Raw genomic sequence first — 23,246 nt, 5'->3', positions numbered from 1 at the left:
AGAAGGATCCATCACAAACCTGAGACTGTTGTTTCACTTGATGTATAGCTGTAGGTTTCTTTCAATAAAGAAAACTGGAGAGAAAGTAATCTGCTTTCTGAGACTGAACAAATTGTAGTGATAAAACAGTAAGTGCTTGTTTTCACTTCCACTGCAGCTGGAAACAGAAATTCAGCAAGTTTCAGAGGCATACAAAAACCTGGAGAAGTCATCCTCTAAGCGGGATGCCCTGGAAAAGGCCATGAGGAACAAACTGGAAGGAGAAATTCGTAGGCTTCATGATTTCAACAGGGATCTGAGAGGTGAATGAAGTAAAACTTGTGTTCTTCATGTTTTGTTTTTTGTTGTTGTACTCACTTGGCAGGACAGTGTTTTGCCGCAGAATTCACTGTGTGTGTCATCGCAACTAGTATATGACAGAATTCTCAGGTATAGTCGGTAGTTTGAGATTTTAATGGCTTGCTGAGAGTGTGGAAAAGACAGGTTTAGGAGAGTGCTGTAGTCTCTCATTTCCAGCCTGTTTCTCATTGAGAAGAAACATGTGATAAGCCAAATACCATAAACCAGATGCAAGCCTGGAATTCTCTCTTGTCTTATATCCTAGGCACAATTTGTACAATTTGTTTGGTTTATACAAATGGAAAGACATTTTGCTGACTGCCTAATCCCACACCAGGCATGTTCACTTTATTTCCTGTCCAGTGACCCTTTTGCACTGACATACAAACTGCAGACTGCCTGTTCTTCCTGAAGGTCTTGTCATTTCTTATCAGCGTAGGCATCTGGTTTTTTGGATCTCCCTTCCTTTTCCAGAGTGAGATGTTATTAGTATCTGGTTTTTGCTAAGAGGCTGAGGCAGTGTGACAGCTGGCAGGGGAGAGTGATGTTGAATGGTATTTGACCTTAACATGGGTAAAAGTTTAAGCATTAGTTTGAAAGGAAAAAAAAAAAAATAATCTGCAATTTGAGATGTCTTAAGGATGCACAATCAGTCAGTCAAACTGTAAGTTTGATTTGTTTATGAAAGCCTTCTGATTGTCCTACATGTCATCTCTTCTCACTGCCCCTAGTCTCCTACTAAGAATGTGCTCCCAGAAATTGTTTTGCATCCAAGAAGTAAGGCCATACAGTGCCCAGTGCTATCCAGGACAGTACACAAAGGCCTGCGTTAAATAATCTTACTCATAATAAAACACAGCATAAGCATTTCAGTCTTATTTTCATAGACTGATACAAATTTCTAACAGCCTGCAGCAGAAGAACTGTTAAGCTGTCTTTAGGGTTTTACACCTTTCCCTAAAGTCAGGTAATTGGAACAGTGATTTAATCTTCTAACTATTAAGATTTAGTGGATAATTATAAGGCAATCTTTTAATTGCATGGTGAGATTTATTTGGGTGGAAAAAATAAGGTGTCTTATTTTTAAAAAATGGAAAAAATAAACTTCTAATTTCTTTGGAACTTTATTTAACCTGTTTTGTCTCACTGAGAGTATTTTCTCAAGGATGTAATTAGGAACATTGCAAAAGTGAGTGCTAGCTTCTGATGGGCTTTTAACTTTTGGCTGTGTAGAATTAGGAGATCCATTCCCCTAGCTTGCATTAGAAATGTACTGAGCAGACATGACTTAATGCTTGAAAGTTTTAATTACTTAGTGTTCCTTTTGTTGAAAATTCTTGCAGAACGTATGGAGACAGCCAACAAGCAGCTTGCGGAGAAGGAATTTGAGGGGTCTGAAGACAATCGGAAAACCATCTCTCAACTCTTTGCACAAAGTGAGTTACGCAGTCATTATGGGTCAGTAGAAATGCTCCAGTCATCCTGGGAAGGATAACAATACAGCAGGTTGGCGTAGTTCAGAGCTGTCGGTTTTCTAGTGGGAGAGAAATCAGGACAGTGACAGTCCAAAACTGGCAGTGGAGAAAGCAGGAAGGATTCAAGAATTCCTTTTCTGTCAGTACATAAAGTCCATCTGATGGCGTTTATTAGAGATCTTGGGGCAAATTTAGTTTGCAGTTGAACTGTAAAATTAGTGTTTACCTCATAATGTACGGGATATTTTTTCCACCGATTTTGTCCCCTGAAAGCTTTGGAATTAAACCTTTCCAGGCTGACAAGAGTCCTGGCGTGAGTTAAGGCCAGTGGGACTGGAACCTGATAGGCCTCCTGTCTCTTTCCTCTTTAATTTGCTACTGCCCTATCCAGTTCAGCAAAAATAAAAAGGATGAACACTGCCTGCAGTAAGCTGGGCTGGGTAGGGGTCATGAATTCTGTCCACAGCAGTGGATTTATCACCAGGCAAACCAAAATGAGGGATGTGAAATGCTGCTTTTTCTTTGTACTGAACTGTCTTGAGGCCGATGGCAATGAGCCAACTTTTCTCTCATCCCAGAGTGTACTCCACCCTTCTGACAATGCTCACTTTTCTCCAATTGTTATATAAAAAGGTAATGCAATAAAATTGCAAAATAGAGATTTTCTGTGTTGTAACACACAGTGCTTCTACTCTGACAAATGCTGGTATCCCTCTCTCGTGTTGTCTTCAGCTTATGCCTTGTGGCTTACGTTGCAAGCAGATGGCTGTCAGGGTGTGAATTCAAAACTCCTGGTGGCAGTGGAAAGTCTGTGAGTTTAGTCTCACATTCAGACTGATTGGGTGGACTTTGAGGTTCATAGGTTCACCCAGAGAGGTGGGAAGATCAAAGCAGCGAGGCCTCACATTCAGTTTCTCCCTTTGGATGAACATGGAAACCACAGTGCTACATTTCATCAGTCCCAGCATTTCTAGGGGTGCATTAGGCACTTCTCAAGTGAAGCAGTACTCATTTGGGGAGAAGTCTGAAACAAAAAACATCCAAAAGCCTTACTGCAAGCACTTAGAGATTAACAAACAGACTGCTTGCTGGCACTGATTGATACCTGCTGGCATAATGCCACCTTGTCTCATCTCTACCCATTTTCTGCAATACATTTTATCGTGCTAACACTGTCAGCAGCTCATTTCCTGGGTGGAGGAAAAAATACTGGGATGAGAGGGATGGGGAAAAGAATAGGCAGATGGTGACATTAGCCTTTTTCCTTGTGTCTTATGTCACAGGTTAGCTCTGAGTTTGCAGTCAGGGTTTGCTCTGCAGAGTTCTGGGTGCTGTTGGTGGACAGGTTTGTTTTGCAACCTGTGTGTGGGCTGCATTGATTCCCTAGCAGAAGGGAATCTTTAGCTACTCTGTGTTGCTAAAGCTTTGCTTCTGGCTCTCTGCTGGCAGAAGAAAGGGAATAATTGTGGTCCTGTAAATATAGTTATGCACATGCTTGCACAAACGGGCCTGTGTACTCCATATGCAGTCTGTCCTAACACCCAGGATCTAGTTCCTGTTTTTCAAGCCTTCCACTCCTTGTCCTCATTCCTTTGTCATGGGATATTGGTTTCTGGAATGCAGTTTCTCTGGTGTCATCAGTGCTGGGTGTAGATCACTCCAGGGAGTATTCTGTGGTTATGTATCCAGCAAGTGCGTTAATGTTATCATTGTAGCTGGTTGGCTTGAGCTGGGAATGACAACATATACAGAGGACATCAGCTCTGTGTTGTGGCTTTGCTTTACACTCCTGCGTGATAATTTCTCCAGTCCTTGGTTATTTTATCCTATTACTTTTTTTTTTTATGAAGGCTGTTGCCCTGTTCCTGAAACACACAGCGTAGCTCTCCCACTAGGTCCAGCTCTTTTTGGAGAGCAGCAGCAAAGGACCAGCTGCTGTGCTTGGGGTGGCTTTAAAGCATCAGGCGTGAACTCTCAGAGCTGGGCAAAAGGCTTTCTTGAACTGCAGGTCTGCTTTGAACAGTGACAGAATAGATGCATGTGTCTCAGTTCTGGCCCAGGGCCTTGTTTTTAAGGGCAGTAGGGGAAGAGTGAGGAATTCTCATTGCTCGCTTGTTGTCTGACTCCTCTGATGTCCTACTTTGCTGGTAGTACCAAATGGATGTAACTTTGAGGAGGACAGCTGCCCCAGGCAGAGCAGCCTTCCTGTTTGTGGGGTCAGTTTGAAAAAAAGGAGCACAAATTTTCCAGGCACAGAAGCCTGCCATCTCCTGGGATATTAAAATTACCTAGTTTGTTTTCTACCACTGAAAGCTCAGAGGTAAAGAGGTGCCAAGTTTCACAAACCATCTGCATAATCAGAGCAAATTACCTAACTGTACTGAGCGATGCACCTTCTATTCCTTATTGCTAGCATTGTGGCACATTGTCACTTGAAAGTACCATACTTGTTTTTCAGGGTTACAACTCCCCTTCCTTGAAAGCCATGTACCTTTTTTTTTTTTTCTCCGTAGCATTAGATTTGCATTCTCTGTCTTGTGAGAAGTTCCAGTACAATCTTTCCTTCACCTCTGATGTGAAAGACTCCTGAAAGCTGGGTAGAGACGAGTGCTGTCCATTGATAGCTCTCACTTTGTTTTGATAGACAAGGAAACACAGCGGGAAAAAGAGAAACTGGAAATTGAACTGGCTGCTGCACGCTCCACCAACGAGGACCAACGAAGACACATCGAGATCCGAGACCAGGCCTTGAACAATGCTCAGGCCAAGGTGGTGAAACTGGAGGAGGAGGTAAGGATGCTGGGAGAGAGAAATTAGGGTAGCTTGAGTTCCAGTAAAAGTGACTGTGGGAATGAGTTTGTCTTGTGCAAATTAGTAGGAAATCTGCTTGCTTCAAAGCTGTTTATATCTGCTTAGCTTTGTGTTGGTTAGCTAAACCACTGAACTGTGCACAGATAAGCCACAAATCTGTATTTCCTTGGAAGTGCTTTCGTCTAAGCAGCCATGTTTCGTTTTCTTTTTGTTTCAACTGATAAAAGTGGGCTGGAACTGAAATCCCAACCCTGGCAACCTCCTGAACTTGGCAGAAATTCAGATCTGGATGGACTTTTAACTAATTTCAAATGAATGCAGCTTGTCCCCTTGCCAGGTGTTCCACTTACACCAGGTTATCGTGGTGCACACTGCAGATCACCACACGTGCCCAGTGTATGTAATAAGCTGGGCATGACCTTGGTTGTTTTCTCTCCTTTTCCTCCCAAGAGAGGATAATGCATTTGAGCTGCTTAGCTGGGCAGCTTTCACAGTACTTTCTTTCGTAGCCTTGTCCCTGCCACTCACACATGGCACTCACCTCGCTGCCCTTCTGCGTCATAGTGTCCGTCCTCTTTCCTCCCGCCTACTCCTTTCCTCTCAAAGGCTCCATTTCCCACTCCCAGCCTCTGCTTCCTTTATTCCTACTCTTCCTCCATAGAGAGCCTCTGGAGGAAATCTCATGACCAAGCACGCTTCCTCCACTGCAGATTTGTTCTCTCTTCCTTCAATTCTGCCATCTTCCTGCCTACTAGCATTCACCGTCACCTTCAGTCGAGCGCTGTACCTATATCCACCTGCATCTTGTTGTCTGCAGAGACGTTCCTCAAACCCTCCACTTGTCTGCTTCTACTTCTCTCTCTGTTCAGGATCCCATTGTCCAAGAGAGATGAAATGATCAAATGCAAAGTGAACGTCCTCCTGTCTTGTCTTGCCTGCGTTCCTCCTCTCCCAGGTACAGATGTAGCTGCCTTCTGAATTTTAGCCTGCTTTTCTCTAAGCTCTGTGTTTGCCTCAGTAGCCCTTCCCCTGAGCCTTCCTGTGTTTCTTTCCCTGGTGTCCTTGATTTTTGTCCTTTGCAGTACCCTTGCTTTAATCTCTTCAGCTTCATGGAAGCCCTCCCTCGGTTTCTCCCCTCCTGGATCATCTGTGCTCATTCAGGATGTTGTTGCAGGGCTACCTGCCATCGTACCTCCTTAGTCTTTCTCCCCCGTGCTGCACCTCACTTTCTTTTCTCCGCCGCATCAAATTCAGGCAGTTCCTCTCCACTTTCCAGGCCCCTCATGGTTTACCCAACCCTGTTTCTCTTCTCCCTTTGTTGCTGAGAGGCTGTCTTCTACCTTTGTCCTTCTCAGTTTCCAAGCACCCCTTCCTCCCCAGTGCAAAGAAGCACTTCCGTGCTTTCTCCCAGCCTGTCCTCACCTTCCCTGCAAACACTGGCAGGGCTGCTCTGAAGCACCCTTCTGTGATGCTCACAACATGGTTGGCAGGGGCTGGGCCCCAGAGCCTGCTGCCCTTCATGCTGACCCACAGAGCGCCTACTAGGCCTGCCTGGCGGGTGTGCTTCCACCCACTGTCTCCCGTCCCAGGCTCAGGCTGTGAGCTTTGAGGGCAGGGAGTTTTCGTTCTTCAGCGCTTAGCATCGTCAGGCTGTGGTCCATCACTGGTTCTGTGCAATACAAATTATAGTAACAGAAAAAGAAGAGTGGAGTCAGAGGACTGCTTAACTACTACTGGCCACATTCAGCCTTGCACGCAGTCGACAAGTCCACCGATTTCTCTAAAAATTGCAGCATCTCCTGGCAAGGCTGACTTGCACCTTTGTTGCTCAGGGGGACAGGGAGCGTTAGGTTGTAGGGTAATTTAAAGGTGACATGATTCTCTTCGTCTCTAAAACTGTTCTGTCACTTGATCCTGCAATGTATTGAGCTCTTCGGCTTTCATTCAGATTTCAGCACCTTATTACACTAAAAGTCTGATGTGTGACTGACTTTAAGTACACAGGACATCCTTCTGGATTCCCTGGAGCAACTCACTTGCTTGGAGTCACAATGTATAGAGCTGCTGTGATCAGCTGGGGCCAGCACACACAGCACTCGGCTAGGTTGAACCTCAGTGTAGGCACTAATAGTGGCTCCCTCACAGTAGAGTTGAAACCTTTAGGAGTAATAATAATTGTATGTTTTCTTTTCAAAAGACCTGTCTCGTTTTACTGGAAGAATTGGGTTTGGGGCTGTGGCAAAGTATTTTTGCCTAGGTAGAATAGTAAAATAGGTAAGTAACTCTGGGCTGGATGGCATGATAGCTTAAAAACCACGTGTGTGCTGATATAGAGTGGAATGCCCTGCATGAGGGCTTCTGGTCATTTGCATCCAACCTTTGCTCAAATCCCAGGGCGCATAGGAAGTGCCACCCTTCCTGCTGTAGATAAATGTGGAAGCATCTCAGTGAGGGAGCAGGAATTAACTCTCTTTTTTCCTAGAGGTGAGGGGAAATAAGGGGAAACAGAAGGGGTAAAGAGTCACTTTTGCACGTTTCCCAAATCACTTTTTAATTAAATACTTAGGATTATAAAGCATTTGTTGCCTCATTAGTATTGAATTGTGGGAACTTCTCAAATCCCCGAGCTGTTTGGTAACTTTCCGAAAGAAAGCCAAGCAAGCTGTTCAGTGCTCAGGGCACCATTTAGAAGGGACTGTAAACGTCAGCCTGAGTTAGTGACATTCAGTAACCAGGATATATATGAGCAATTTGTCAATTATTTCTTTTACTCCTGCCAGCTTAATCTGAGTTACTAGTCCCTGTAATTGTCAGGATTTCCAAACTAGTCCTGCAGAAGAGGGTGGAGTTTCTTACGCTGGCAGCCACTCTGGCTCATGGCCTGCGGGGGTGTGCATATTTCAGTTGTTGCATCCTGTAATGTAAGTTTTCAGCCTTTTTTTTTCCTCCTTCCGTTTTGACTTTCTATTGAGCTGAGTTACCCTGCCTTATATGCACCAGATCCTTTATAAAAAGAACATTTCTGTTCTAATGAGAGCTATAAGCCATATATCACTACAGCTGGATTTAAATACTGTATTGGAATTGGAACTTCCAGATTTTTTTTTAAGTCTTTTGCCTGAATTGCCAGTTTGGACGAAACCACCCATGTGTAAACTGTAGGTGCATGTGCTCCTATGGAGCTTAGAGAGCTTTTATATGTATTGGATTTTAACATCCAAGTTAGAGGGAAAAAAGAGATAAAGGGATGCTAAATGTGATGGAGAAAGGAATGATCTTGGAGATACTAAAGTATGGTTTGAAACAGTTGTAAGTAAAAGTAGGCATTCATAGAATCCTTTCCCTGGTTCGTTAGCAAGGGTGAAATGACTCTTCAAATTTAGAACAAGCTGCCATTAAAGCTTTTGATAGAGTGGAGTTTATTTCTGCAAAGTTCTAAAAAGGGTGAGTGATCATGAGTATTTAAAACAAACTTAAATATGGCTACGAACAGACTTGCTAAGTATGTATGCTTTATATGTAATATTTAAACTTTACTCCTTCTGCACTTTACATAAAGATACCCAGTTATTAACCCCTATTTTCACTTCTCCATTTCCATTCTTCCCTTTAGTAGATGTTCCACAGTTATGCATGTCAGCAGCTTATTAAAATTGTTTTTTGTGAAGTATTAGTCTGTGTTTTTGAAAATCAAAACCCTTGAGATTTATTTCAAATTTATTGCATGTAATTAAAATAATGGAATATATTTGAGGTAAAACGCCTGTTGGCTTAAAAACATATATCACAGTCAGAAATGGTTAGTGATAACAATATTTGCAGCTAAAGCAATGAGAAAGCCTGATTTTGGAGCATGGATTGCCGTGATGGCAATTTTGATGGAAGCATTTGGTTGGCTGCAGTGTGCAGCAGGTTTGTAGCTGGTAGATGGTCACAGATGGCCTGTATGTGTGAGCTCTGAAAATAGTCACATTGCCATGATTCAACCAACATCTGCTAACATACACCTTGAGAGCCTTCGGCAAACAGAGAGCAGATAGTTAAACTTCGCTTTGCTCTGGGCCAAAGGCAGAATTGCTGCGTTTACGGAAAGGACCATCTTGACCAGCCCGAGAGACTGGGTAAGCACTGCCTTATTGTCGAGTCCTTACCAGGCTTGTAATATTGCAGCAGCGAGTTTGGTGCCAAATACTTTATCTAACCACAACTGCTGGATGTAGAGGGTACAATTGCTACTGTTTTTACACTAATAAAAAAAAAAAAAATTCCAGAACTTTTATTGAACTTGGTCATTTCTACTTACCCTGGTTAATTCATACCATGGAAGACCACACTTCAACTTAAAAAAAGTTTGTGGGTTTTTATATAGTAGTGTAACTTGTACTCCTTTGCTCCACCGCTTTACAAACCACTGTTTTAATGCGTGCCTTAAGGAGACAGCTTTGAAAAATAGCGACTACCACTAAGAAGCTATAAATACCTGCTCTCTGCCATCCTCATGCACACACCTTGCAATGGAAGGAGAAGCCAGACAGGATGTCTGCTTGGTGCCGACTGGGGGCTGGCGAAGGGAAGAAGCTGGAATGAAATATGTTTTCTAAAAGTGCCTTGTATTTAGAAGCTGTAAGATCTTTCAGCCATCAGAATTCAACATAAACCAGATATCAAAGCTAAGATAGTATATTCATTTCCCACTCAGCTATTGTGGAGAGAAATAGCACACTGTTTCTGATAACACTGAGGGTTCTGTCTGTGGGGAAATGTAGCAACGTTCATTTCCAAATGACATCTATTGTACTTCATACGCTGTGTCTGAGATACTTTCAGAACAGAGCTCTGGCTTGTAGGGAAGAGACCCAAAGGAGAGTTTGTGTGCTTGAAAGCTTGTCTTGTTTTTCTCCAGTCACTTCTCTGGGTCTATAAAAAGATACTCCTAGCCTCCACAGCTTTGTCTCACTTAAATGCTTAGACTCTCAGAGCTACATAACTACTCTTTTCAGGACAGAGATGCTTTTAAAGGGAACACTTTTTGGATGGCGTATCATTCGTTCATGGATGGGTAGGAAGGAAAACTCTCTCTCTTCCATGTAACTAGTATGCGTGTGTGTCTTTAATGACCTGCATTCTTGTAACAGCGCAGCACTGGCTTTTTATTGCCATGTCATTACCTCTCATATTCTGTCTGTTAATAATTTTCCAGAGGTGGCTTCAAGAGTTATAACTTATTTTAACACAAACGGAGAGATGACATTATGACATTCCCATGCAACAAGCACAATTCCCTAGCAAGAGGATACTGTTACCAAATTGTTTCAGCATGAGTTCTTGCTGAGGCCAGTGGCGCCTTATTGGGCCTGAATTCTAAGAAACTGAGGGTTCAAAGGCATCCTAGAGGAATATATTCCAACTGCAAGAGGGAGAGGTGGTTTAAATGTGAATGTGCTTGCTGTCTTTTTTTTTTTTTGTCTTTTTTTTTTTTTTTTTACTACATTTCTGCCATAGCAGGCAAATTCTTGTGGGGGAAATACATTTTCAGCTGCATCTGAATGGATTCAGCTTTAGGATAAACCCAGAATGTCATGAAAACACCCTGAATATATTAAACAAAGGACTTTGAAGACATCAGAAATAGTGGGTGGGAGACAAGCAGATGCTGACGAGTGTTACCAATTTACTGAAATAGGAGGTGTCCTAGATGAGGAGGGTAATGGCTGACTTTGTCAAAATGCCTGGGAGAGTTTCTGAATCATTGCTAGCCTTGCAGGAAGTCTTCTCTTCTTCCCCAGAAAAACTGTTTGCTGAGTAACGCATCTGGAAGCGCTGAATCTCTTTACAAAAGATCCTTCCTTCCCCCTCACCTGGTAGGTCCAGGACTGCATTTGCCCTGCAGAGGCATCTCCAGTCCGGAGGATGTTACAGCCTCTACCTCCCTTGCTTCTAGTGCCTTGACAGTGAAAATCCCTCATTCCTGTATGTCCCTGCTCCCTGTGCTGTGTGCGTGAAATCTCCGTGCCCTCCTCAGAGCCTTTCTTCTGCAAGCACCTGGCTTCCCTGAAAGAGATTGCATGGCTTGTGGAAGCCTAAATCAAACCAAGGAACAGGATTTGTTTGGCTTTTAGAATGTTAATCCCTTTTCTGCTGGGCAGTTGTGGTAGTAATCAAAGGTCCCTGTTTCTGACAGGAACACTTTGTCCTTGGCCATTGGTTTTAGACCATGCAAATGCTCTCTGTGGCAGAGAAGGCTGCGGATTGCCTGCAGCCAGGCATTCCGTTGTCTTAGGAAGTCTTTTCTCCTGTGAAAAGTTTCTGAGGACCAGTTTCAGTTTTCTAGGTTTAGTGGATCTGTTTAATCATTTCATCCCTGTGCGTTTAGAGTGGTTGATTCCTTTTCCATTGCTGGAAGCCCTGCAATTTGGTGATAGCGGTGTGCAGATGTTTTCAGGCAGTAAATCTTTCTAACTTGGAAACAGATTGCTCTTCAGGTCAGCCAGACTCTTGTGAGCCGTGAAGCCTCTGAATCCCAAGAGTGTCCTCCTTCTCCCGTCTGGCTCTGAACTGCAGAAGGCAATCTTGACAAGGGTTAGAGGAAATAAAATGAAGACAGAAATACTTGATTGGGAGGCCAGGAAATCTTTCAGGGGTATTCCCTCCATCAATTCACACTTCTGCATACTAGATATCTGCAGAATCCCAAGCTAGTCCTTGCCTTCTTTATTTTTCTTGTCCTCAGTCCTGTTGCAGCATTTACGTAAACATCGTAGTGGATGTGGACTGGAGAGTGACTGCTCTTGTTTACAATGGTTTAATTAGAAAATCTTGTTGATAGAGTTAAAGCCTGACCTCTGATCCTTGGTTAGGACATTTTCCAAAGCAGTCAGGGATTGACTTGGAGAAGGTATGCACATGATTAAAGTTGTGCCATGTGCTTTAGAAAATGCTGGGAAGGGAAGCAGTCATGCTGAATTGCTCTGCTGTGCTTCCAGATGTGCACTGAGGTTATTTGAGATCTTAGTGTCTTAAAGAGGTGTTATAATAAAGATGTTATTATGAGTAAAATGCCCTTCTTTTTCAGAGCACCCTTCAAGGCAAAACAGTTATAATACATTATGTGAGCATGAGCTTGCTTCTTAGTTAAATGCACTACCATCAAAGGAAAATTACTATCTTGTAAAATTTATTTAAAATTATATACTGAAGGGCGTGACCGCATCTTTGTAAAGCTTCAGGACTGAACTCTTATCTAGAGCATGTGTTCACTGCAAGGCTTGTAGAGGAGAGAATTCCAGCATCCTTTGATGCCATCTCCCCCATGGTAGGTGTTACTGTGGCCCTTGGCACTGAGCAGCCAGTTTTAGTTCTTTGCTGGAAGAGAGAGGGTGGGGAATCCATGGCAAATGACCAAGAACAAGCCTCAGCATGCCGCCTTTTTTTCTTCCTCCCATTTCACTTATGTCTGCAGCACCCTGGCAATACTCAGGAAACTGTTTCCAATTCCTGTCTTAGGAAAACACCATCATACTCTCAATTTATGGTAATGAAATCCCTCTGTGCTTGCAAGAATTATTACTGATCCTCTTTACACTGAGAGGACACAACAAGTCAGAAAGATTTATTAAAAAAAAAAAAAAAAGTAATATTGGATTTCACTGCTACCAGTCCTGGAGGATCCTGATTCACAGAAAGGTAAATTGTTCCTCATAAATACTTGCAGTCACAGAGATGGCAGAGCTGGAAATGAATGAAACTGTCAGAATATGCAGTGAGTTGACTGAGTGCAGCCAGTGCATGAAATTAAGCAGTCTCATATATAAAGAATAATTGTGTCAAAAGGCACATTAGGAAAGCTGAGTTGTCTGGAGCATATACATGCCTTTAAAGCTTCCTGAACATCTGTGTTCCAAAAAACTGAGAATGATTTGAGGGATTCCTCAATTAATTCTGTTTTTAAGCCATTAAATAAAATACACATGCAAACCCCAAATTTGCTAACATTCCTAATTCTTCCTGGTGCTGGAAGATGTATTTTGTGAAGGGGGAAGAAAAAAAAACCCGAAGTTGTCTTTATGAAAAGCCACTGAACAGGCCGTGCCTGTACTTTAGGTCTGGTGCATGAGTTAGGCATGTGCAGGCAGTGCTGGTAAGTTGGGCAACAGCTTGTGTTGCAATGTTTCACCTGCAGGTTTGGCTGATGGGAGCATTTTCAAAGTGAATGTTTCAGTGGAATTTTTGTGTCCTAATTCTTTTTTGGCTGGGCTCTTGGTATTCTTTGAATGCAGGCCAAAACGTTAATCCACGCATATGCATACTCAGGTTTATTAGTTATGAAACTAGTGAAATGTTATCGGCAGCTGCTTTTGCGAGGAAAGTTGTACCTGTGCGTTAAAAAACTTTTCAGAAATTTGAATGCTTTGTGGTAGGTAATAAGAGACCAAATGTACGTCCTTCCTTGATTTTTTTTATACAGAAGAGTGGGGGACAAGAGCTGATTTTCAAGAGATTATTATTCAGCTCGATGCATGTGGGCTCGATCTTCAAGGTCTTTTCCAACCTAAATGATTCTATGTTTCTATGATATTTTGCTGCTAGCGAGTTTATTAGGTTGTTCCTTACTCTTGTCTAGGTCAGTAAGCTTGTATGCAAAACCAGGATACTGCATGCTCTTCATTTCTAGGTTCTGCTGCTGACTTATAGTCTATAATTTTTGGCTAGTTACAGAACCGCCTTGAGCTGCTGTTAACTTGAGTGCAAAACTACTGCATTAATCTACACTTTATTGGAGTCTGAGAAAGCTTAAATCAGTGTTATTAAGCACTATGTTCTGGAGTAAAAAGGTCTATTAAGTATAACATTTTATTGATTTTCTGCAGAGCAGCAGTGGAATATTAAGTTGTACTAAAATGTTCTCGTCCCTCCCATTTCAAACAAGTTTGAAATCTTGAGTAATCAAGGAATAAAAATATCTTTCTACTCCACATGCACTGGTGGGAAGGCCTTTGACTGGATTACTCACTATTTATTGTAACTTTCATTATATTGCCCAAACTTTTATTATACTGCCCCAAAAATACTTGTTTGGGGAAAATCCTCTAGGGCAGCAACATTCATGCTGTGAGATTAGATGCCTGCTGACTTTATGAAGAAAAGAAAAGGGTACCATGTCTGGGATTAATAGTGTTTGGAGGTTTTTCTTTCTCTGCTATTCACATTGCAGTCTCTGGATTGCCCCAAGGAACAAGAGTGTGAAAAGAGAAAATTTTGAAGAAACACATGATAAGACCTTTTTGGAATGAAGGTGCACTGTAAGAATGGCTCATATTGTTCAGATCAAAGCCCAGCAAGCCTAGTATCCTGTCTGTGCCGAAACTTAGAGCAGATTCCTAGGGAACACTATCAGAATGGGGCCAACAAACAGCGGTACTTTCCCAGAATACTTTCCGCTTCCAAGAAGGACTTCCTGAGCCAAAAGTGATGTCTTTTGTCTTTAATATCCCTCAGTGGACTTTTCTTCCATGAAGCTGTAGAGTAGCTCTTTGAACTCACATAAGGGAGCCTGTGTTTTTCATTGTGGTGCTTCTCTAGACTTTGGCTCTGACTGTTGGGAAAAGTTGCCTTCTTCCTGCTATTTTTGTATTTCAGGGTTTATGACCGTCACAGCTAAAAAAGCAGTGCCCTAGATTTGCCACAGAAGGCCAGCTAATTGTGATTGTTAGTCTTTTCCTTAACAGAAAATTATGTCCATGGGTGTCCAGTATCCTATATATTAGAACAAAGCTAGGCCTGGGCATGTTTTGCTCATTTTAAAAAAATTCATATTTTAGTTTGGTTTTATTCTGCTGGAACCATGGATTAATCTCGCTAAGACAGTTACCAGGCATCTCAGCATGGTAGTTTTTATTGCTTATTGTAAGTCAGGATAGCAGCTTGGTTGGCAGGATGAACGATGGAGGAGGACTGAAGGGCAGAGACAGGGAATGGGGCAGGAGCTCTCGGGTCACACTGGGCCAAGATGACTGAGGCGGATGTCCGGACTGCTGGAATAAACCTGGCTGCAGTGTGGAGAGAGCACAAGCCATGTCTAGTGTGTGCTTTGATCCTGTTCTTTATTTTATTGTTACAGGGCTGGAATAGGGTCCTGCAAGTTTTGATTCAGTTTCTACTTACTCTCATAAATACGCTGCCAGCAATTTTCAGTATTGCACCGCAAAGTGTTCCTAACTTGTGGACCAGCTCTAAATGCTATCTTTGCTGCAGTTACCTTGGTAGTGTCTCAGGTCACTTAAACATTCTCTATTGTGAACCCAGATGCCCTTTCTAGCCCATTGCTGCTCTCAGTCATTTGCAACAGATAATTACCTCAGTTTCCCCATCATTACCCTGGGGTTGCTGAGGACAAAAAGAACAAATATACCTAGCAGGAAAGCAGAGATGGGAAAGCCTTGTAGCATCCCAAGTGTCGAGTCCAGAGCAGGAGCCTGAGGGACACTGACAGCAGCCGTCTGGACATGTTCTTCCTTGCCTGGTGTTTCTGCGTGCAGCAGTGTGTACAAAGCCAGAGGTTCACTCGCTTGTTCTCATTATTTAACTTACGTTGAATTGTCTTCCTTTGTTTCAGCTCAAAAAGAAGCAGGTCTATGTTGAGAAGGTGGAGAAGATGCAGCAGGCCTTGGTTCAGCTGCAGGCAGCATGTGAGAAGCGGGAACAGCTGGAACACAGGCTGCGGACCCGGCTGGAGAGGGAACTGGAATCTCTCCGGATGCAGCAGGTACCCGCCGTTTCCCTCTGCCATGCCAGGTTTGTGTAGGGTTGTACGCTATACCCTACACACACATAAAGGAAGGGCAGTGGTTTTTTCCATTTTGTAAAATTAACAGATTTTTATTTTGGTAGCTAGAATCATGGATTTGCTGGCTGTTGTATTGGTTTTACTTGATTTAATTCTTCCATTCCAACCAGAAAATTTAGGTAACAGAGCAACAGAGGATCCATCACACGATGAGATTCAGACATAGCCACGTAGCTAGATGGTGTTCTATCTTTAAGTAAACTGGTTATATTGATTTTTAAATTATTTTTAAAATATCGTTCACAATTTGAGATTTTATAAAAAAAATCATTAACAACCAGCCTGAAAAGAGGCCCTTCAGAGAGCTTTTGCATTTGAAAAAAACAAACAAAACCAAAATGGCAAAACCTTTCTATAAATGCTGTTGACAGAAACAGATGGGACCCTCATGTAGAGTATGTTCATATGATTGTAACATGAGTTAATTTCAGTAAGAAGAATGAATGAGAAGTAGATTGTGCAGTGGTGGCATGAATTAGATGTGAAGTTTTAGTTTTAGTTCAACCTATGTCAAACATAGGTGGACTGCCAGGTTTGTAAATTTTACTGGAAATAGGATTCTATGTTCTAAATAGCATTTAGTTTCAGATCATATTTATCCCCCAACTCTCACATCTGCATAGGAATGGATATTTAAATCTTACTTGTATTTTTGGATTGGTTTTAGTAGGAGTTACAGTAATTGGATAAACTTCTCAGTGTTACCATTGGAAGATGAATGTGTGCTCTGAACCCTACAATTTTTGACACTGAGCCTGAGTCAACACAGAAAACAGCTTTCTTGTCATGGTTGAGAATTCTGAGCTGAACATAAAATAACTTGTCTGCCCAATTTCTTTTCTTTTAAACTATTTTTTTTTTAATTTTTAAGTCAAATATCCTGCCAGTCCCAGATGAGACTTCCATATAAAACTAGGTATTTTATCTGTTGAAGTATTAGCTCAGCAAATCTCCACTCTTTCTTGTTTGGAAGGGAGCACTGCCTGTCTTCCAAGTCTTGCTTTAGAACTGAATTATTTTTAATCCCTGGCTAATTAATCCACAGGTATACACTGGATCATATTGATTTAATAACCAAATCCTTCAAAAATATTTTGGATGCATTCTTTTAAAAGGTGTGATAACTCTTGTATGCTAGTTAGTGTTTTGCTGGAACGATGTTGGAAGTGAATCTGTGTTACGTCAGGCATTATGGATGGGCTGTAGCCATCAGACCTGAATAGCATGATAGAGCTCTCAGGTGCACATGTGGGGCTTTGCACATGGAAAAAAGGCCTTAGAAGGAGCATTTTCCATCTTGGATATTTGCTTGTTAGTATTGACCAGCTCTGGAATGGCACCAGGAGGCACTCTAGTATGGATGCTGTGAGTTAAGCTGTCTTTCTTAGCAGCAGTGCTTGGTGTTTTATGACTTTTGAGCTTCAGCATTTGGAAAATAGGAGCCTTTCGTGCAGTATATGAGCTTGTTTACTGGTTTTGACAGAGGGAGGCTAAACTGCCCCTGCAGATGATTCAGATTAAGCTCTAACAGAGACTGTTACCCTCCCCTGGTCTGCCCTGCATGGCAGAGGCCACTGCATTTCACTCTGGGGGGGTTCTTACGTCAAGCCAGTGCTGCTGTGGACCAGCCTCTGTGTTTCAGACAAAAGGCAAACCAACCCCAAATCTTACAGATGCAGCCTGACACCTCTTTTTTTTTTTTTTTTTCCCCCTTGCTTTTGGAAACCAGCGTCAGGGTACATCTCAGGCTGCCAACGTCTCGGAGTACAACGCCACAGCGCTTATGGAACTCCTGCGTGAGAAAGAAGAAAGGATTCTTGCTCTGGAAGCTGACATGACCAAGTGGGAACAGAAATACCTGGAAGAGAGTGTGATGAGACAGTTTGCTTTGGATGCAGCTGCAACTGTGGCTGCTCAGAGGTAAAGGAGACTTTTCATAGTACTGGGATTATTTTTCCAGTTGAATGTCATATTTCTCACCAACGCATGTTGTCATACCACCCTCCCATGATACCTCGCCTTGTGGTCTGAATGGCTTCTCAGACTTCTGCAGGCAAGCAGGGCTTGGCTGCTTTTCCTGGGAGCTGTGGAGTTGCCAACAATTAGAAACTTTTTTCCAGGGGAAGATTCCTCCACATCCAGGAGCCATTTTCCAGATTAGAATTGTTCTGAACCATTCCTAGAAGCTGTTGATTCAAAAATAGGTGTATGAGAAGGGTTTTGGTATTTTTTATTTGTTTAAACAGGGATCAGTCCTTGCTGAAGTCATGTGAGGTGGGGTAAGCTGGGTGATTCACATCATTCACCCTGAATGGCTTCTTGTTCTCCAGAATGTTTTTGCAAATTACTTTGTGGTATTGTCTTCAACATGGTTACTAACCAGAAACATCTACTAGGAAATTCTGCTCAAAACATTCTGCTGCGTATGGAGAGCACTGCTTGTGGGGGTGGGAAGGGGAGGGTGTCTGAAATTTGGTAACAAGCTCACATTCCAAGATAACTGTACAGAAACACTTATTATGGCTGTAAACAGGCCCAAGTGCTTCAGCTAGTTGGTAAACAAGAGCTGTTATTAGAATGCAATGCTTTAGCATTAGGTATTGCTTACATGTAATTTCATTGCTCACTACTTTCTGGTTCTTGATGGCAGATTTTATTTTAGATTGTTTCATGAACCAGATTCAAACAGGAATGTTATCACAACTGGTTTCCTAGCTTGTAAGATCATACTAGAATTACAGGGGTAAAGTTGCAGATGTGCTGTGTTAGCATTTAAAGACTTTATCTTATCTTGCTCCAGAAGCAGGCTGTTATTTTAGGGTATTGATGCTTCTTGTGCACAGTTTTCTGCTTCCCCAGAGATTCTCTAAAGGCTCATGTTGTTGCTTCTCCTTAGGGGCCATGTTATATTTTCAGCATGCACTGATAAGTGAGGGTCTGGTCTATTGTTCATTATGGAATGAGAAGAGCTGTGTTAGGCCTGTTCAAGTTTTGCTAAATGAACAAGAGTGCCTTCCAGTCAGGAAAGAGCCAACCTCTGTTTTTCCATTTCCTTCTAGCTGCTTCTCCCCTAAAAGATGATATTCCATTAGTGTCCATACTCCTGCAGGTTTATATGCAGTTGGCACCTCTAGTATCTCCTTCAAGAATATAGGCTGTGAAGGATTCCACTAATTTCAGTGGCAACCTCACCTACACTGTGCACAAATTTCTTTTCCTTTTGTTTGGTAGTGGAAAATAGCATCCCTTTGGAAGTTAAGGTTGCAGGAAGGATGCTTTAGAACACAGGAGGGAGTCTGGGGCAGGTTAGGTTTCTGTGATGAATGACCTTCTTATGCCGTTCACATTGGTGCTTTGCTGTTCCTGATCTGAACTTTTGCTGAGTTATAAGTACATTTACCCAGACAGTTCTTACTACAATGAACTGGAGCTCTCGGTAACTCAAGGTTTTTTTGTGTGTGTTTGGTTTTTTTTGTAATGTTGTTAATGCATAGCTATGCCAGTAACATGCTCTTAATGTTATGAGTCATACAGTGATACAGAGCGTAGCACAGGGACTTTGTTCTGACTCAACAGCGACAAGTAGAATGAAATACTCATCATGTTTTGTTAATGGACTGAACAACTATCACAGTGTTAATATCAGGCACCATATGGAATCAGTCTGAAAGTGTTTTCAGCCCACTCCCAAGTTTTTGGGACCAAGCTGCTTAGGATTGCTTAAGGAGCTTCCATGCCTAGTTCCCTTTGATACTCCGATTCCCTCTATGATACTGTTGGAAGGGGAAGGGAAAGAGAGCTTTATACCCAAAGCGAAGTTTGTGCTGTTTCAATTGAAGAAAAATGCCTAGTGTTCTATGCCATCCTTCCCTCTCCCCATGTCCTTGGATTTGCCTTGTCGATCAGTTTACAGTAGTACAGTGAATCAGTTAGATCATAGGCTGGCCCGAGATGGACAGTAGATTGACTGTTGTTGTAATGACTTGCATATTTTTGTAATCCTGCTTTCATTAGGGCTGGGAGTTGGATTTTTGGAAGACACTGAGCCAACCTAAACTCAAAAAAAGTGGATATTCTTGCTCGTTGCTTTTGAGCAATAATTTTATGCTGCTAGGAGTAAAGCAGCAAACATAGCTGGTCCTTCATCTGCTCTACTGCTTGTTCGCAGGGACACGACAGTGATCAGTCACTCGCCTAACCCTAGCTATGACACCTCGCTGGAAGCTCGTATTCAGAAGGAGGAGGAAGAGATCCTGCTTGCCAACAGAAGGTGTCTCGACATGGAGGGAAGGTAAAATGCAGTTTGGTCCTATCTGGCTTCTTTAGGACAGAGACTTTAAATTAATTGTCTGGGTAGACACCTCAGAACCAGAAATTCTTGTGTCTTCACCCATAGCAATGATGTAGGATGCCAGACGCTCATTTGGCCAAGGGAGTATCTACATAGCAATCCAAAACCTGTCTTGATACTGAGGGCTAATGCAAAAAAGTCTTCTCTTAGACTTTTTGCATCTGGCTTGTTCCTCTTCTCTCTTCAGGGCATCCTCATCAGACCCCAGGCTCCAGCCAGCTCTTTCCATTCTCACAGAACTGTTTTCCCTAGGGTTAGGTCCGTTGCAGACTCCCACAGTGTGTTAATCCTTTCTGTTGGTCTCATGTCCTGCCCAGAACTCTCAGCTTTGTCTCCAAGCCTCTTCCATGGCTGTTTAGAGCAGCTTCCAGTAGCCAAAGGTGGATGGGTATCTCAGAGCCGTTTACTCATGCATGTATACATGCGTGATCTGCTCCCGTGGGCCAGTGAGCAGCCAGTATTCAGGGCAATAAGCTCACTGGCATCTTGTCTGCCTCCACAAATGCCTAAGGGAGTCCTAGTCACAGCCGTGGGGGCACTGAGGCCTCAGTCCAAGGAGACAGGAGTACAGGTACATTGTTCTTCTTTGTGCTTCTCAAGGATTAAGACTCTGCATGCCCAGATCATCGAGAAGGATGCCATGATCAAAGTCCTGCAGCAGCGCTCCCGGAAGGAGCCTGGTAAGACCGACCAGCTCTCCTCAATGAGACCCGCCAAGTCGCTGATGTCCATTTCGAACGCTGGCTCAGGCTTGCTGTCCCACTCATCAACGCTGAGCAGCACTCCCATCCTGGAGGAGAAGAGGGAGGACAAGAGCTGGAAAGGCAGCCTAGGTAATTTTTAAATAAGGGTGGCAGTTCAGATGTGCGAGTCAGTGCTTAGAGGGGAGGCAGGAGCAGCGGGAGGCAGGTGTGTTGGACAGACAGATGAGCTGGCCTCGTGTGCAGTGAAGCTGGCTGCAAGTGGGACAGGATATCTTTGGAACAACTGCTTCTTTTAATCGCTTTTGGGAAATAGTGATTTCTGCTGTCCAGGCTCTGTCATTAAAATACATAAGCCTTTATTCCCAGTTCGGTACCTGACTTTAGGGATATTTGAGGTTCAGTTTTCACAGTTCCTAAGCACTTGCTTTCAGCTGGGTTGTTACAGCTGTCTGAAGGTGTAAAGTCTCCTTGAACAGGAACAGAGATACTAATCAGGATTGCTGTCTTGTAGTGTTGTGCCTGCACTAACACGGCTGCTCTCTGGAATGGCTCAACACCATTGTTCAGAGAAAATGAGTTGTAACAAATCAAATCTTAGATTATTTTTTTTTATTTCAGGGGAAAAGTTTGGTCCAAAGGCCCTCCCTGTGAGACAAGACCCTGAAATGTAAATAAGAATCTGTTGCAGCTGATGTCAGAGTGTGCAGATTTACCCTGCTGTAGACAGGCCACTACTTAGAGACAGGGAAGTAAGGTGTCAGTGCCCACTTGTGTATCTTTGCATGCAGCAACATGAGGATGCTGCTATTCTTCAGGTACTTTAGCACCTGGTGGTAAATGAGTGTTGTCTGCTGAAGGACAGGGCGCTCTCCAGATCCTAGGGCAAGTAGTACAGAGGGATGCAGAACTGATACCAGTTAGTTTTCTGGGATTGTGAAATTTTCTTCCCTTTTTCCACAAAGGTGTTCTGCTGGGAACAGAATATCGCTCCGAATCCATTCCCTCCACCCCCTCTCCTGTCCTTCCTTCCACACCATTGCTGTCAGCCCACTCGAAAACAGGCAGCAGAGACTGCAGCACCCAGACTGACCGGGGCAGCGAACAGAGCAAAGCTGCACCTTCCACTGCAGCTCCCACACCAGGACGACTCCCCAGTACCAACCTGGCCTACAGCGCAGACAAAACAGGTAGCAAAGCTCAATTGCCCTCCCCTGCCACCGACTCGCAATCAGTTCTGCTCTGTGGGACGGGCCCTGCCATCCCTTTCTCCATTCAGGAAAACCGGGTTTAGTTTTTGTGAGGACAGATGGATTTCAGAGGCCAGCTTGATGATTTTCTGAGGGCTCTCAAATGCTCTGATGGAAAAATAGCCTTAAGAGTGGTAGCGTAAACATGGACACGCTGGATAGAGGGGTATAGGGAGATTTGAGAATTGGAGCAGGTATATGGAAACCCCAGGACAGACTCTGAGTCAGTGTCTACCCTGAAGTAAATTGCGAGTAGTGTGTGGGGTTTAAACAGGGTATGAAAATGGGCTGTAGGAAGTGGCTGTTGTCTTTTAGTGGGTATTCAAAGCCAAGTGGACTCAGATAAGGGCGAGGAAGGAGAAGGAAAGGTAACAGTCATGATGAAGCTGTCTCGTTATTGTACTGTCCCAGTCACAGCACCAACTTCAGCATTGGCACGAGTAGATCCAGTTGACAGTGACTGTCACAGAGCTGAATTTGCTTCCCACAGAGCTCCGAGCTGGCAAGAGCTGCTCATTTTCCAGCCCACTCTGCCAGATCAATGCAGATTACACAACCTTGCCTCTTCTACTTACAGACACATTACAATTATGTTGTTCTTTACGGAAGAGTGAATTTGGCTGGTCTGCTGTGCATCTTGCTCATGCTATGCTATTTAATGGGTATGGAGGGAGATGGGGCAACAGGTTTTGTGGTGAAAGTCTGCTCTGACTCCATTGGTTTAAATGCAGTCGCTCCAGTTTTATATGCCATTGTGTATCAGTGGAAGATACCCAAAGAGAATTTGGTAAAATATCTTTATTTGTCTGGCTATATACATGAAGAACTGAAGTGTTTTAAATGAAGTAAGGAGTTGTTAGCTGTCTTTTGACTAGTGATAGAAGATTACTTTTAAAATGTTAACGTCATATTTCTAACCTCATTGAAGTTACAGCTTTGGTTGTCTTCTCTTGTTTTTCCTCATCACATAGATGGGCCACTCTTCCACTCCAGCACTCTTGAAAGAAAAGCCCCTGTTCAGACCATGGGGCAGGACCTCCCAGATGGAGAGATGGTAGAATACCTCATCTGAAAGGCTGTGCCGGGATCTGAGCTGGGATACAGTAGCAAGACATTTTTAAAAGACATTTTTATTGGGAAAAAATTTGTAGTACCTGAGTAATAAAAGAACACTCAGCTGTTTGTTCTTGTATATTATGTCTCAAAAGTATGGACAGGTTAATTTATAATTTGTTCTAAATTATAAAAAACCCGTAACACTTGTTCTTTGAAAGTTTCCCCCTTTATTTTTTAAATACTGGATCTGGTAACATCTGGAGAAAAGCCAAGAACTTAGGTGCGCTACATCTGATATTTCATTTCAGTATTTTTAAAGTCTCTTAAACAGAAGTACCTACTCTTACAGCTGTTGGTTAAATGTCTAGCTTGAATGCAGTAAGGCGAGCATAATGGCCTTATAATGATCAGAACCGGGGA

General features: G+C 42.9%; 1 protein-coding gene across 5 annotated transcripts in view; it reads left to right on the top strand.

The window, feature by feature from the left end:
* AMOT (angiomotin) overlaps positions 1-22,952 on the top strand; it is a 60,771-nt gene extending 37,819 nt beyond the window's left edge. For all 5 annotated transcript variants that reach the window (XM_056359925.1, XM_056359926.1, XM_056359924.1 and 2 more), the window contains 9 exons: positions 158-302; positions 1,683-1,775; positions 4,459-4,604; positions 15,238-15,387; positions 17,198-17,388; positions 19,637-19,759; positions 20,420-20,652; positions 21,486-21,710; positions 22,742-22,952. In XM_056359925.1, the coding sequence (XP_056215900.1) occupies positions 158-302; positions 1,683-1,775; positions 4,459-4,604; positions 15,238-15,387; positions 17,198-17,388; positions 19,637-19,759; positions 20,420-20,652; positions 21,486-21,710; positions 22,742-22,842 (1,407 nt within the window). In that variant the 3' untranslated portion in view covers positions 22,843-22,952. The remainder of the gene's footprint in view (positions 1-157; positions 303-1,682; positions 1,776-4,458; positions 4,605-15,237; positions 15,388-17,197; positions 17,389-19,636; positions 19,760-20,419; positions 20,653-21,485; positions 21,711-22,741) is intronic.
* The last annotated feature ends 294 nt before the right edge of the window (positions 22,953-23,246 follow it).

The sequence above is a fragment of the Falco biarmicus genome, chromosome 14 (genome assembly GCF_023638135.1).
Source record: "Falco biarmicus isolate bFalBia1 chromosome 14, bFalBia1.pri, whole genome shotgun sequence".
Taxonomy (NCBI): Eukaryota; Metazoa; Chordata; class Aves; order Falconiformes; family Falconidae; genus Falco; species Falco biarmicus.
This window is presented reverse-complemented; position numbering and strand designations above follow the sequence as displayed.